The sequence below is a fragment of the Mytilus edulis genome, chromosome 8, assembly GCF_963676685.1.
Source record: "Mytilus edulis chromosome 8, xbMytEdul2.2, whole genome shotgun sequence".
In the NCBI taxonomy this organism is placed as follows: domain Eukaryota; kingdom Metazoa; phylum Mollusca; class Bivalvia; order Mytilida; family Mytilidae; genus Mytilus; species Mytilus edulis.
In genome coordinates, this window is record NC_092351.1 from 28,660,145 (window position 1) to 28,677,135 (window position 16,991).

Consider the following 16,991-nt stretch of genomic DNA (forward strand, 5'->3'; position numbering starts at 1 on the left):
ACACCCGAATGCGAAAATTGTAAGTTCGAACGAAGTTGGTCCTGATCTCGTTAAAATACCAAAAAAGTGTCAGAAGCAAGTACGATGAATAACGAAGTCTATACGATGGTGCCGAAATTATATACGATAGCAAAAGATAGACAAACGAAGGTTAACCGAAGACGGGTATTTATGCTTCATATCTAAGGCGAATCCTACACGATGGATTACGATGATGGCGCGATGGCCATACGATGTCTAAAAGACGTCGTGTACAGCTTACGATGCATTTAAATGATATGCCGAAGGCATCACACATTTTAAATTGTTTGATCAATATTGAATATATATTATATTGTACATTTCATTTCTGGCTTAATCATAAGACGGAAGATCGTGGGCTTGAAGGGTAAAACTTGACTTTGAGTCTCTGCATAAAAAATCAGAATAATGAAGAAAAAATTGGTTTCCCTGCAGGGTTAGTGTACGAGGCGTGTTTATGATTTTCATTATGTTACTTGATATGAAAAATTGACAAAAAATAACAATTTACTTGTAAAAGTAAATCCCGAGCCTGTAATAGCTGCTCTCCTTGTTCCATTTGAATTATTAAAAACAACGCTGTCGCCTTTTTTGTTCTCAAAGAATCATATGATATGAGCTCCATGTTTTGTAAACGTCTTTCTTAACTGTCGTATTAGACTGACCAGTCATATCGCGCATGGCACTTTAAATGTATTTTAGCGCGAAAATTAACTTATATTTACCTGGATTTATTGCCGTGGTAGTTCCATCTTGTCACCTTCGTACTTTTATTCGATGGCAACACGACGGGATTACGAGGTCTTCACGAAGTCGTGTAGACATCGTAATGTCAAAACTGCCCAATGGAAACGATGGAAACACGAAGGCAATACGATGTTCAAAGATGCATTCCCGGTGACATTACGATGGTGAGGATGGTGATACGAACTCAATACAAACCCTCAACATCGGACGCACCTTCGGGGATTTTTTAACATGTTAAAAAATTTAGAACCCTTCCAGAAGTTGTCCCCGAAGGCTAGAAAAAGTGGCCGATGGTTCTACGATGGTTAAAGATGGCATTACGAATAGCCCGATCTGGATACGATCAGTCCCGATTTTGAAAATTTCCATAATCGTGTTGCCATCGGCGTAAAAATCGGAACAGTGTGACGCGGGCATAAAAACAAGCACCTGAGATCACCCTAGTTTGTTTGGGGTTTTTTTTGGGGGGGGGGGGGGGGGAGAGGGTGTTGCTTATGATTAGTTTTCAAGTTTTTTTTATGTTGGGGTAGGTGGAGACCTGTGTGGTTTTTTTATTACTCGTCACAGTATTATTGTTTTGTTTTCGACCTTTGACCCGTTTGTATCTTTCGCCCTTTTTTTTCAAATCTGTTCTTATTATGAAACAGTATATATCTTTCGTTCTATAATAATATTTATTGAAAAAGAAGAAACTTTAGTCAGTGGAGGCTTTGTTAAATTTTAGATGGCAATATTCCCAGATTTATTAGTTAATGGTTATAGGTTTTCTATCTGTTTTTTTTTTAATGTTGTCGATTATTATTGTGATTTTCACTCGTCATCAACATGTCTGACCCTATTTTTGACAAGTTATTCTGCAGCTCTATGCAAGGACATAGGACGTACATATTATATATAATGTACCTTGTATAAGTTATATATGAAAATTAATGTCAGACATGCAGAATACCAAGTGTTTTCATGAAACCCATCATGTCTTTTAATTGTAAACAAACATTTTTAAAGAAGCAATGTATTACCTTTTAATTCATGGCTGAAACAGTTGCATTGAAATAAATTTGTAATAATAAATCATATTTCCGGCTTTGAAAGCCACTACTACATTTCTAAGTCGGATAAGCATGCACTGTTGTTGTTCTAATTAATAAAACCCGAACATGAACTCATTTGTATGCAGATGTGTGCAGTTGAAATGGATTGAATAAAGGTAGGTTGAAAAACAGGTCATCGGACAATTCCCCCTTTTTTCGAGTACCCTCATATCTCATCCCAAATGTGACCATTTCTGAAACTGAGTGTACAATAATCAGACTGACAAATTTAAGGCTTTGGAAAATAAGTTAATTGATCTTAAACGTTCTTAATATATGTACAACCTTGAGTCTTGGTTGTGTGTAAGTGTTCGGGATTGGCGTAACATAATTTGCAATGTTTCATTCCATAGCGGACGTGATAGAGAACACCAAATTTGCTCATTTACTACAAGACGGAAGAAAAAGTTGATGTGTGTTGTTAGTCTTGTTATACTTCTTGAATACGTGAAGGGATTGCATTTGATTTGTTGGGAGTTCTTTTAATGGCATCTCTGAGCGTGTCTGTTAAATCACCCAAATAGACTGCTTTGGGAAACGATACCGTGCAATTGAATGGCCATTATTTATGGTCCGGTCGCGAAAAACGTGATCTCTTCTTAAAGCTCTTCTGTTTATAATATTATATTAAAAAGAAATATAGCAGCCATTTTAATTTCTTATATTTCTCTTAAGATTTCTCTTAAGTGTAAAATATATACTTAAGAGCGGGTAATAGCACTCTTAAAGTTACGATAGTTTTTAATCTTAAGATTTACTTAAGATTTTTTGTGAAAAACCTAAAAATCTTAAGATTACTCTTAAGAGTAAAATGTATCTTAAGATTTTTTGTGAAAAGGGCTACAGTATCTTAATTATAACAATGATTTCACAGTATAACATTTTCAACTTGAATTTTTAGACACAATGTTTTAACCAAATAAAATACATTGTAATCTGATCAATGATGATTCTATAATATATGTACAACATATTATTTTGGGGCCCTTTTATAGCTTGCTGTTTGGTGTGAGCCAAGGTTCCGCTCTGCGTAAAAGACCTTACTTTACCCTATAGTTGTTTACTTTTGACCAATTGTGACTTGGATGGAGAATTGTCTCGTTGGCACTCATACCATATCTATATATATGTTACAGTGAATTTGTATAATCAGGGATTATGTAGAATCCCTGATTTTTCAGGGAATATGTAGAATCACTAAAATCATTAGTAATTATATATAATCCCTGAAAATGACCAGTGATTTTACATAATCACTGAACATTTTAATAATTATTCTACAAATTCCCTAATATTTTTTTCAGGGATTATAAATAATTTAAGGATCCTTTGTTTGATAAAAAAAGAATAATACATATAGACTAATCATCATTTTTTACTTTCATAGTTTAGTTTAAACATATTTTATTTGCTGAATCAAAGCAAAATGGATTAGACACAAGTAAATTATACTTTCATATTCCTTGTAGATGAAATAATTTTGCTTTTTAACACAGAGGATGATCTTAAAGATACAACCAACTGAAAGTTTAGAGATAAAGTTGAACACTTTCAAATTAAATATTATCAAGATTCACTTTAAAGCGATAACTTTACATGTATTGTTCGTTTATTAAAAGCCATAGTCCAATGGATATTCATGTTCTATTTGTAAATCAACAGAGCATGTTATTTGTGGTACATGGAAAACAATAGGTGAAGACGATTATGGAACATCTGCTTTTTTTTGTTTTGTTTTTGTTCAAATGAACAAGACATTTAAACAGAGAGAACTTACGCATCTAAATGTATAGAAAAACTAAGGATTGACAATTAGAACAAAAGTTTAGAGGAAGCTGGCATTTGGTGTAATATTCTCTTAGCATGATTCCACAGGTTAAAAAGGAAACGGGATACCAAAAAACTTAATGATAATTGTTCACCAAAAGTCTGAAAAGGGATATCGCCTGGCCAAAAAACATGGTTTCTTGCTCGAACCACATCGGTGTTGCTAATTCCCTTTTTGGGGGTACCTACAGATGTTTTTACTGAACACTTTATTTCGGTCATAAAATCTGATTCGATATGTGTATGAAAATGGTTTCTAAAATGTGGATATTGTGGTAATAACAGATGAGAGGCATTCATTTTAACATATTGTGTTTAACATTTTAAAGGGAAACTTCGCAAAAAAATCAAAAATTGATATTATGTCCATTCTGTATAAAAAGGCTAAAATTTATAGATATTAAAGTTTTATTCCGCTAGATAAGAGATCAACATCGATTTTAAATTTTGAGTATCAATTTTCTACGCTCCGCCATTTTGTCATCTTCTACGATTATAATCACGATATGTCTATAAAACACAAAGAACCAAAACTACAGTAACCGATGTAGTCGTAATTGCGTGTCGATATCTTGTCAATCGTACGATTGTTTTATCTGACTAACTATAAACTTGATACGGAAAATACTGAGGGAAAATTACCATTATTATATATCTGTTATTTTTAAACAGTTAATATTGGAATGAGTTAAAAAGTCAAAGTTCAAATAATAAATATATATGTAGCCCATGAAAGACGACTTACTCATTCATGGGAAAAGTTTGTATATCACCAATCGTGACCTGAACATCATCATCAGAATCCTCATCGCTATCTTCAGATTCACGCTCTGCAGCATTTTCTTTTTCTTGTGATTGTGATTCCTCCTCTCCACTCTGTGAAATTAAATTTTAAGATATTTTTTAAAGTTTGAAAAAAAATAAAGTTCACTGTCAAACAACTGAACTTGCTCAACTTGTCCAAGATTTGAAAACATTTTTTTAAAATAACAATGTTGCAGAACCTTTTTTATTATAAGCATGAAGTTTATAAAATTCAACCATTTAAGGTAGATTCATGGTGTACCGCCATCTTGGATTGTACTATCGCAGTACACAATCAGTCTAGTTATATGCCCAAATCTATAAAGAAGTAGGTTCAGTAAGACCCCTTTTTGGCCCCAAAATATAGCAGTTTTACAAAATTGTTAAAATGTAAACCTTTAGTTATTTATTGGACAGTAGAATGCTTCTGCTACATAAATATGGGCTGTTTTTGACATTACAATGCACATATATCCGGTACTAGCACCATTAAGTCATGCTAAATTACTGAAATCCTCATAATTCTAGCATTTTTGTTAAATTTTAGACGGTTTTCGTGTAAAACGAAAGTAGCCGCATTCGTGTTCATCCTTAATATTGAAATGTAAGTTGTATTTTATGATAATACATAACATATATAAAGGTTGAGGATGAACACGGATGCGGCCACTTTCATTTTTACCAAAAACCATCTGAAAAGTGACATTTTTCGGCATATTAGGTAGATTTTTCATATTTGAGCTTGAATCGGATCGTTTTTAATGACTAAATCTGTTAAAATCTTTCACATAAACTAATTAATTCAAATAAAATAGACACTTAAGTGTTTAAAAAGTGGTCAAAATCTTTCGTCAGATGAACCTGAAATTTGAGGCCAAAATCGGTCCTTACCGGACCTACTCCTTTGTAGACAGATGTGCAATTTTATTGGTAAGACTGTTTATTTATATGAAGAAAACTTGCTGATTTATTGCATTATCCAAAATATTTGAACAAATACCAAACATTTGTGTTTTAGAACCATTTTTTTTCTTTAACTGAGTCATTTAGGGGAGATAACTCTTTTAGTAAAAAAAATAAACTGGTCTGATAGGGAAATTTTTAATTTTTACTTGTAGCAAGAAAACAAGTTTGGTGACACCATTTTTTCTTTTTATCTTCTGAAAACATATTATAAAACCTACCTTCTCACAATTTATTTCAAAATTCTATCTCATAGATTTCTTTTTATGCACAAAAATGTGTTTTTGCATGATCATTTTAAGCAAATTTAGCCAATTTTCAACAACTCACAGCTTGAAAAATAGCATGGTGACCCATCCTTTGTATTATATTTTTGGAAAGAGCATAAAAAAATCTTCATTTTAGCAAAGTTTAAAAAAAATCTATCTCAGGAAACTTATACCTATGATCTACCTTAAATAAAGCCCACTAAAATTTATACCTTGTACCTTGTGTCCGGCGTTTTGCATTTGCGCCAATCTGCATTTCATTTGCGCCGATTTTTTCTTTCATTTGAGCCGATTTTTGTTTTCATTTGCGCCGATTTTTTTACAGATAATTACAGGTTAATTACAGGTAAATAGATATAAGAAGATGTGGTATGAGTGCAAATGAGACAACTCTCCATCCAAGTCATGTTTTTTGTTATATTTATCATTACAGACCTCTTCTGTCATCCAGTTGTACACGATATTTACATACTTTAAAATCAAGAAGTAAAACCCTTAGATAAAAACACTCTGGTTTATACTAAAATGACTTTTTAAAATCTATTTACAGCATTCAAATCCATAAAACGGAAGACATTAAAATCATAAATCTGTTCTTGCTGAGTATTTATAGGCAACATATCTAATATGTTCCTTTCATGTGATTTCGTCTCTTCTATATTTGTTGTAATTGTCAATAACGTAATCCATCTTTTCTTTGTCTTGCTAACGTACTTATGTGTGTGGCCGCCGATGGTTAAAAAAATTGACTCCTCGGCTTGTTGCAGTGTGCAATATGTCCATCAATTACAGCAAAGTTCAGAACAATATGAATCAAAATTAACTAAAACCTATGTTTATAAACAGATTTTACCAATATACCTGCACGGTATAGTACATGTACAAGTATTAACTTACCTGTAAATCCAATTAGGAGCAAATAAAAAATCGGCGCAAATGAAAAAATGAAATCGGCGCAAATGAAAGAATGAAAATTTTAAAAATCGGCGCAAAAGTCATACGCCCCTTGTGTCAAGAATATGTAAAATTAAATAATGATTTTCAAAAAGACCTCAATTAGAAAGTATGCATTATGTAGTTTTGTACATGCATCAAATTATCATCTTCAATTTTTAATTCACTTGCTGTTGCCAACTAGTTTATTCTTAACTGTGTATTGATATGGTTTCATATACATGGAATTTCTTTTTTGTACACATGCACAAATCATTTTGGAAGCAAAAGTCTTCCATCCTTAATATATTTGATACCTTACCAATTCTCCAGCTTCTCTGTCATCCTTTCTGTCAGATCTACTGTGTTTAGGTGGGTCAGCAGCCCTGTTATATTAAATATAACACTTTTTTTTTTTTAAATACTTTACTAGCATGTGACTAGTGCATTTCAAAAATGGAGTGCCAGAGAACAGTAGGATGATATATATACATTTTGTACAATGTAGAATGTTTGCAAAGGTAGAAATGAAAAAATAATATTAATAGAGAACTGCAGAGATTTCAAGATATTTCAGATATATGTGTAATTATTTTATATGCATCGCGCTGTAAATTATTCATGTTATTCAACTAAAAGGTCCGAGACCACAATTATTTCGTAGTGCATTTCTTTTAGAACATAAATGAAAATTTAAAAAAAAACCACCTGCGCTTTCTCAAGCTCAAAATATGGACAATTTTATGTTTAGAACGTCTTGAAATCTTTCAACAGCTTCCGAAGTGCTAATTTTTAACCTTTTTCAGCTGGACCAAATCACTACTTTCCTTAAAAATTTGAGACCCAAATTTTTTTACAGTGTAATTTCACCCCCCTTCTTGCAATTTGAGGCATTACACATGGAGAAATAAATTTGGAAGGGGTATAAAAATTAATGGCAAGTAACCCACTGTCAGCACTAGGGACTATATTTGTGAACAACGAAAATCAAGGGACGACAATTGTGGTCTCAGACCAAAACTGACTCAATATACTGAGGAAGATAAGAAACTTTCATTTCCTTAGATATTAATTGAAGGGGCTTAATACATGTAAGCTACGTTTTTGTCAAAAAAATAAAATATGAAAGAAGAATTGTGAAATAATATTTTGCTTAATAGCAGTAAGTTTAATTCAATTTTGTCAAAATAAGTTCAATTGACAAGAAAACAGTATGTATAATATGACAAATTACTTAATAAAATGTACATGCAATATCATAAATATTTAGCACTTCCCTTTCAATCAATCTAAGAATTTGTAGGTTATTCTTCTATGAGTTGTTTTATTGGTATCTTACCAATGTTCAATCTTATTATATTTCACTGTACAAACATGTTCTTTAAAGAGATACATCAGTATTTTATAATGTTTATTTCATATACAGATATATAGGCCATATAGCTTACCCACTAGCTTTTTCTTGCGACTCTTTATTATCATCTAAAACAAAACAAAATTTTTTTAATTACGAATGTATGAATGGAGGTGTTGATTTTTCGCTCCTAAGATAAGTCATCTTATTTTTTTTTGTATTATATGCGAATGATAAATGTATAACATTTATGAAAGGGTTTAAGCATTGTAGGCCCGTCATCATCAGGGATTTACCTACATGTATATCAATTTATTTTAATTTTGTCGTTGTCAATAGATCTACAATACTTATATGCATTTTATAAGCTATTATTGGTTTGCTTGAAAATATTTCGTTGCAAACTGCATCCTGTTTTAGTAGGTCCCAATGTTTACTAATGCATTGTTTTAATTTATGAATGCACTTTTTTTTGGATTGATGTAAACCAATAGACCACTTTCGAGTTCATCCGTCACCGGCAAAAACTCGTCAATTATACACGCCTTTATGACGTCATTTACCAGATAGAGGGGCTCGCCTGTATCCCTGCACTATTTACGTTCATCAAGCGTCTTAGTGATCGTCTTTGTGCAGGATAAACTAGAAATAATGGTTGCTCTGTAGGTACTTACTGACATTTCCTTAATGACAGCAGTGTTGATTGTCAATTTTGAGAATTCATATTTGCCAAATAATTCGTACAATATAGAATTATAGTTTTCCAACCACTCGCTCAACATTGGAAGGAAGTGACGACGCCCCTAAACGCACAAATGACGATGATAAAGGCGCGTATAATTGACGAGTTTTTTCCGGTGACGGATGAACTCGAAAGTGGTCTATTGCAAGTCTAGTAATACTAGCATCATGTGATCAATATTTTGTAATATAATTACAATAAAATACTTATAGTATGTATACGGAGTCTTCGGAACTAGATTGTTTGCTATCGGAAATCGGATTGATGTTGGAATACGTGGATGTTAGGTGTCACTTTAATACAGTCTTCCGAATAAGATTGTTTGCTATTGGAATTCGGATTGATGTTGGAATACGTGGATGTTAGGTGTCACTTTTATACAAAGCATGTGTAATGTCCAGTACTGGCGGACAAATAGTGATAAGGTACATTTGAAAATAAAACATTCAACCACAGGGGCTTGTTTAGTGGGTCAGACAAGGTTTTACTGTCAATGGCGATCGCTATCCTATATAAAATAGCTGTCACTTTAATACAGAGTCTTCCGAATAAGATTGTTTGCTATCGGAATTCGGATTGATGTTGGAATACGTGGATGTTAGGTGTCACTTTTATACAAAGCATGTGTAATGTCCAGTACTGGCGGACAAAAACAAGGTATTTTATATAGGATAGCGATCGCCGTTGACAGTAAAACCTCGTCTGACCCACTAAACAAGCCCCTATGATTCAACCATGTTTTTAGAAACCACTACTGGCACTGGTCCACATAATCATGACGTCTGATCGATGAGGGAATTTACGATATGAATTTTACAGATCATTTAATGAAGTTGTCAAGGTAAATACTAAAAATAATAGAATGCTATATTAAATGGAGTACCAAGTTTTGTCTATAAAAATCCGAGTGACAAACGTAGACTTCTATTTCTAGCAACAGCAATTGTTCATTAAAAAACAACCTGAAGCAAAGCTAACATATTCATCAAGTAATGCCTTTATTTATAATCGAATACTTTACCCCCATAAAGCCATTCTTCGTCGTCTTGTGTGCCGGTTTGTGGTGCAGCTACACCGGCAGCCGCCATCGTGTTTACAATTTTACTTCTTTCAGTTTCGAATTATTTATATCGAACTGTTAAAACGGGTCAAATTATTTTCAGATATAATATTTATATCCAATGCATAATCCATGTATCATCTTATGATAGAATAGTGTAAAAACTACGAAACTCGATGTATGTAATTTATCTGAATACCGAAAATAAAATAAAGGTCCATAAAATTACAGGTATGAATATTTCTCTCAGATAAATATTTGATGTCCCCTGTCTCAGAATATCCCCTGATAGTGGGTTTATAACGAACATTTTGATGGCTTGCGGATAAAATGATCAAAATTAACTTTTCTTTCATAAAAAAGGCAAAATGTTAGATATCAGTCTCAGATAACAAAGATCAGCTTTCAACACAGGCTCAGAAGTTTTTCTATATATACCTCTACATTGTATATAGGATTTTTTTTGGAGACAAGTGCCTGTGGCTTTCAAGCAAGTCCTGGCAAATTATATAAACTGTAAAATTGATTGAAATCTCTTGGAGTCCGAACTAGTCCAATTAATAATTTTTGACGTCTAAAAACGGTCTATTTTTATTATTTAGACTAAAGTCTGTATTATTGCAAATACTGTTTGAAAATATGTTGCGCATTTCTAGTTCCTGCAAGTTGTGCTGTACATCATGACTTCATGTACATGAATGCATCTCCTTCATATGATTTTCCTATTAAAAGCAAGCTGTGAAGCCATATACGCTCGGTATTGGGGTATTGTTTATGGTCCTATTGATATTTAAGGGTCACTATTTCAATCGTATTCAATTTTTAGAATGGTTTAAGAGTTTATCAATTCAATCAACTGTTTGATCTCTATGTCAAAGGTTGACCACTATTGAGTTGATCAATTAATAAATTTGTTTTAGTTTTTTTCAAGGATCGTGATTGTATCAATCATATTCAATTGTTAAGATTGGGAAATATGAGACAACATCCCGACCAAAGAGCAGATAACAGCTCAGGGCCACCAATGGGTCTTCAACCACACCCGATGATGGGCCTTAGCTGGCCCCTAAATAAAATTGTGTACTAGTTCAGTGAAAATGGACATCAATGCTACACTCCAAAACATATAAATGAACTAAAATTAAAAAACATACAAGACTAACAAAGGCCAAAGGCTCCTGTCTAGGGACAGGTGCAAAAATATGTTGGGGTTAAACATGCTTTGTGAGATCTCAATTCTCAACCCTCCCCCTATACCATGTATACCTCTAGCCAATGTAAAATATTAAGGAAACACACAGCAATACGCACAGTAAAACTCAGCTTAAAAGACTTCTGGAGTCCAATGTCAGAATAGGTAACAAAAGAAACTAAGCAAAATGACAATTAATGATACATAAATTAACAAAAGACTACTAGCAGTTAGTGACATGCCAGCTCCAGACCTCATTGAAACTGATTGAAAGATTATGTCTTCATCATATGGAAATCAAGCACAATCCTTCTAAATAGGGGTTTAGTATCACAACAAAATAAAATATATGAGAAGAACATAACCTGTATCATGCCAACAATTGGTTTTAGAATAAATGTGTTTATTTCCGATGCAACAGCCCTATGAGTCAATCAATATTAATTCCAAAATATGCAATCCTTAATGACCTGACAACAGTATTTTTACTGAGTTTATTGAGTTGATATATATGTTCATCAATCATGTCAATGCAGACTGTCAGGGTTTGCACTTTTATCATAATGATCAATGGCTTGCAATTTTCCAACTTGATAAGTCTGCCCATATAGATTGTACCCTACTATTTCAATCTCCTCCTTTAAAATAAACATTTAAAATATGAAAATTGTATGAAGTTTTACACAAAATTCTATACGTTGTAAAAAAATAATTTAATCTGCCTTTTTTATTCAACTCTTTCATTAAAAATTTCAAAATATTGCAAAGATAGACTTTAGACCAAAGTTTAATCTTTTCCTACCTTCTGGTTAGGTCATCTGATCTTGTTTTTCTATTCGTTATGTTTTATTGTATAAATGTAATATATAAATCCATATTTTCATTTTTTAAACAGTGTATATATATACAAAATATTGAAATACTTTGTTCTTCTTTTATACAGGATTGAATGCCATATCCATGATGACACTGTAGTCTGTAGACAGGGAAAAACAGCAACATGAAACTTGTTAAATCACCAATAGCTGTGATGACTTTCTGCAGATTCAGACTTCTTTCATTATCACCAATAACCCATTACAATCATATGACAAACTTAGCCAGATTTTCAAAGATTCATTGCTCAACACAAACATCAAGAACATACACATGTGTTACAATTGGCAATTTAAGTAGCAATCTCTTTGAAAGTTGCCATGTGAAGAAATGTGGTAGAATTGAAGATAAACAATATTTTCATCAATGTGGTCCAAATCTAAATAAAAAGTTCCCTAAAAAGGTAAAAATTCATGATAACAAAAAGGGACAATCATCTGATGAATCTAATAATGTGAAACGTGTAAAGTTGGTGAAATTGATTGACACTATTCAGTTGTTTTCTAATGAAGATCTGTTAATTGGAAAGCAAACATTAGCAGGGGCTAAGGAATATGCCAACAGTAAAGGGTTCAAATTAGCTAAATTAGAGGGAAAATTTACAGAAGGATTCCCATCTTATAAACTTGTGACAAAAGAAGAACAAAAGGAAGAACAGAAGAAGACACCGAAGGAAAAGAGCCCAAAACGCTTTGACATTGAAACAAAAATTGCCGGCCATGATCTCCAGATTAAAATCAATCAAATGGTTAAAATACTTGTAAAAGGAAGAAAAGTCAATACTGTTCTATCAGCTGCTAAAAATGAGGTGAGTTGGCTTTATTGTTTTAACGTTTTGATATATAAAACTTATTGAAAATTTCAAATAGGGATATGTATTAAGACACAACCTTGAGAATGTTAGCCCAATGTACATGTGGTGTATTTAATTTACACCATGATATTATGGTTAATGTAAAGTGATAAAATTTCAAGATTTAGAGGTTCTTTCAGCAATTTGACCTTATTTTATGGTATGATAAATGCAAGACATCCATGCAAATAAATTTAATACTGCATCATGATATTACTACATATATTATATATATATATATATTGTCTAAATGTAAAATTATCTCCCCTTTCAAGAAATTTGTTAATTTTTTAACCATTGACTGAAGTGGTTAACATGAGCACATGAATTACTGAACAACATGCTTGTGTGAATAAAACATGTTAAATGAGACTAAAAGTCCAATGTCTTTATCATGCTGTAAATGTGGATAAAAAGAGATGCAAGGTATATTGTAATGATAGTGTATTTATTGAGATAACAACCAAAATAATTAAGCAAAGGATGTCTAGCCATCTGCTTTCAGTCTTCATCAATAGAAAGGACTGGTGTTAAATTGCCTTGAGCATCTTAATGTACATCCCCTTTAAAAAAAATACTTATCTTAATTTGTTTGTTGTATATCATGTATTTGACACTATGAGTCTTTTCTATACATGGCAAAGAAGTCTTGATTGATTTCCACCTCATGTATCATGTGTATTTTAGTAAATTTTGGTTGAACAGGCACTTGTCTTATTATGAACTTCAGGTTATGTGATACTTATTTGAAAAGGTTATAGACATGTACCAAAAAATGAAGCATTGAAAATTCATTAAGTATACCTGCTCTAATTGAAATCTCCTTCTGCCAAAGAGTTTTCCTTATACTGTAATGGCTGGAAATATGACTGAAAAAATGACTAAACATTGAAGTATTAAAATAATTATTCATGTTATTTACACAAACTGACTTAAATTTAATATTGTCTAATGTCATGAATATATAAGGAATGAATTTTCTGTCCATCTTTCCCTTTAAACAAACAAACAATTTGGGCACTTTATGCTCCCCTAGTTCATTAAGTTGTTCTTTCAAAAAAATAACTGTCATGACTGTTGTGTTTACTGTCTTATTTTGATTTTTTAACTGCATCCTAGTAAGGTTAAGAATGAATTTTCTTTCTGTTTTGGTTGCTTCTTTTTTGATTAAATTATGACCCATGGTCAAATGTTTGTAAATACATGCAATTAAGATTCAACATCCCTGAACTTTTTTAATAGTGCCTGCAGACATTGGTTTGAATTTAGATTTGTTTTGTATTTTTTTAAATGTGACTGTGTTTTGTGATCAGTTCTAATGAAACTGATTATAATTGAAACTATTTTACTGGTACATGTTGTTTTTTTATAATTTTGACAAAAGTGTTATTTCTTGAGAATTGATAATTAGAACTAAAGTCATGTAGAGCTATTTTCACAAGTTTTATTTCTTCTTGCAGCAAAACAAGGGACTACTTGGATCAGTTCACAAAGAGATAACAGAAGGACTTGACTCAGTAGGTTACATTAAGGATTCCAAATTCAATATTGATAAAGGCTACATAAACTCAGTATATGTACCTCGAGAAAATAAAGTGAAAACAGCTGATGGAACTTCAGAAGATGATGGGGACAAAAAAGAATAAATTTTTTGATTACTAGAATGCAACTCAGGATGTTTTTTTGTTTTTTATTGAATCAATTAAAGTGATTTTAGAACTTGATCTGGGGTATTCCTGGTGGTGACACATATAGTGTCAGTATGAAAATGAAATTACTGGTGTGCCTTGAAGAATATGTTGGCTTTGAAATAAATATTATTACACAGACCTGTATTTCATGTTTCTCTGAATTGTAGTTTTCAATCATCATTTCATAATACACATTTTTCACACAAAAAGAATAAGCAAACATAACACTTGATTGATTTAAACTGTTCCATATTAAAATTATTTCAAAGACAATAGAGACAGGGAATGTATCAAAGAGACAACAACCATACAATAGAGCAGAAAATTTGTAAGGGTTCCCTGGAACCCAGTGTCAAGCCTACTTTTGCTATTAATTGCAGACTCAACAAAAATGAGGAAAAAAATCATTAAAAATATTTCTCTTGATACTATCTTTTGATTGAAAGAAGCTTCTGTCCTAGTTTGTTAAGACCAGGATAGTTTATGAATCTAATAAATGTTTTAAAAACTTTAACAGCAGACTGTATGTATTATTAACTTGAAGAAAAATTAAGTCCATGTATAAGTGAAATACAGATAAACAGGTATAAAATTTTAACAAAATTTCCTTCTAGATACTAGCTTTTGATCATAAAAAAACTTCTGTTCAAGTTTGGTACAAATCCAGGATAGTATAAGTTATTTAAATTATAAAAACTTTAACCTCAGAGGGAATGTGTTGTAACCTCAAAGGGAATGTGTTGTAACCTCAGAGGGAATGTGTTGTTTCCTGGCAGAAAACTAAGCCCAGTTATAAGTAAAATACAGAAAAAATGGAATTTTGCTTTTACAAAATTTACTTCTTGATACTTTCTTATGATCAAAAACATGTTTCTATCCAAGTTTTGTACAAATCCAGGATAGTTTAAGAAAGTTATTAAAATTTCAAAAACTTTTAACCACAGAGTGAATATTTGTGGACGCCGCCAACGTCAATGACGACGACGCACTGCAGGATCACTATGTCTTGCTTTTTCGACTAAAGTTGAAGGCTTGACATAAATGGTCCAAGGCCGGCTTTAGGTCTTCAGTGCAATGAGAAAATCTTAACTCGTAGGCTGGCTTTAGCTGGTTCCTTATAATAATATGTTTTACTTCTATGTCATTTGGTCTCTGGTAGTGAGTTGTCTAATTGGCAATCATACCACTTTTTCTTATTGTTATAGTTTAGCTTTATGGCTACTAAACTCCTAAACATACAAAATGAACCAAGTTAATAAAACACAAAGGACTAACAAAGGCTACAGGTGGGAGGTTTAAACTTGTTTTAGATCTCAAAACTCCCCTATACCTATAGCCAATGTGGATTAAACAAAGAAGTATGGCCAATTTCCCCTCAATTCTTTTCATTCGATAAGATAGGTAAATCATGTTTTAAATAGCCCGATAGATGCTCATTATAGTACATTAAAATACGTCACATCATCTATTTTCATACCTTGAACAGGTATTCCTACAAAAAAACATGTAAATTATGCAAATCATTCAAATAAATGAAGGTCAAGGACAAGACAACTGCCATAGAATGTAAAATGCCAACACTAATACATCTGCATACCAAATGTCATTGACCTACCACTAATAGTCCCCCATAAACTGATCTAATCACAGACTTTAGCATGAAAACTAAGAGAAAGTTTCAGTCAATAGACCATAACTGAGAGGGCAGGGCCAAGATTATATGATTTGCCTACCACTGGTGGTTTCCCTTAATCATTCCTTATCACATGTAAAGCAAGCAAAAGTTTCAACAAATATAGACCATAACCAAAGGGGCTGGGCCAAATAATCTCCATGGAAATGAGATGTTACAATGCTAATACAATGCAAACTAAATATATTTGACTTTATAATTGTTGTTCTTCATAAAGTGACCTAATCACAAATAACACATCATTGATGCCGACGTCATAAACAGCTTCCCTAAATCTTACTTTCGGCTATTCAAGGTGAAATCTAATCAATTTTCATCATCTAGAATGTGTCCACTTTGTTGTACAACCCAGCCAATAAGCAATTAGCATAAGAAAGGATTATCTTATATAAGATTTCAATCAATGACAAGCAAGGGTAGCCGCCATTAAACTCTATTTAGAAGTAGAAAAAATAGATCTTCCATCACTCTGCTGAGTACACAAATAACCTCTATGTCCATACAAACAAAATATTCAGGGTCTTCAAAAAACCTCAAAATCGGGGCCTCAGAGTTACTGGAAACTTAAGTCAAGAGGGGGTGTGAATCAGATGTGAATAATCTACCAAACATCTCCTGGTAAATACAACCAGTCACTCCCCTTATGTCATAGAAGTATGAATCTCTCAACCAATTATAAATTGACTGAAAGAAATAACCCTCAGGTTTTCCTCTAACTGGGAGGACAATTTGGAAAAAATATCTTAATTTTTCCAGGGACAACTCATTTTCTGTAAAAATCAGATTCTATGAAGCAGTCCTCTGAACTGACTTTGAGCATTTTGAAGCTAAATATATGTATTTGTAACTTTTGGTTGGTTGATTGGTTTTCCAAC

General features: G+C 32.4%; 2 protein-coding genes across 4 annotated transcripts in view; one reads left to right on the forward strand and one right to left on the reverse strand.

Moving 5' to 3' along the window:
- Positions 1 to 9,897, reverse strand: part of LOC139485277 (pre-mRNA 3'-end-processing factor FIP1-like) — a 30,697-nt gene extending 20,800 nt beyond the window's left edge. For all 3 annotated transcript variants that reach the window (XM_071269625.1, XM_071269626.1, XM_071269623.1), the window contains exons 1-4: positions 9,773 to 9,897; positions 8,104 to 8,137; positions 6,978 to 7,041; positions 4,432 to 4,562 (exon numbers count right to left, since the gene is read on the reverse strand). In XM_071269625.1, the coding sequence (XP_071125726.1) occupies positions 4,432 to 4,562; positions 6,978 to 7,041; positions 8,104 to 8,137; positions 9,773 to 9,839 (296 nt within the window). In that variant the 5' untranslated portion in view covers positions 9,840 to 9,897. The remainder of the gene's footprint in view (positions 1 to 4,431; positions 4,563 to 6,977; positions 7,042 to 8,103; positions 8,138 to 9,772) is intronic.
- A 92-nt stretch (positions 9,898 to 9,989) lies between these two features.
- On the forward strand, positions 9,990 to 14,561 carry LOC139485278 (uncharacterized). The gene is made up of 3 exons (XM_071269627.1): positions 9,990 to 10,042; positions 11,947 to 12,687; positions 14,193 to 14,561. The coding sequence occupies exons 2-3, from the start codon at positions 12,004 to 12,006 to the stop codon at positions 14,376 to 14,378; spliced, it is 870 nt and encodes a 289-aa protein (XP_071125728.1). The 5' UTR covers positions 9,990 to 10,042; positions 11,947 to 12,003; the 3' UTR covers positions 14,379 to 14,561.
- Positions 14,562 to 16,991: the final 2,430 nt, after the last annotated feature.

Excerpts from the sequence above, each read along its gene's own strand:
- LOC139485278 (XM_071269627.1), top strand. The coding sequence starts at position 12,004 with ATGAAACTTGTTAAATCACCAATAGCTGTGATGACTTTCTGCAGATTC. Across the intron at positions 12,688-14,192 it reads TATCAGCTGCTAAAAATGAG|CAAAACAAGGGACTACTTGG; the intron begins GTGAGTTGGCTT and ends TTCTTCTTGCAG.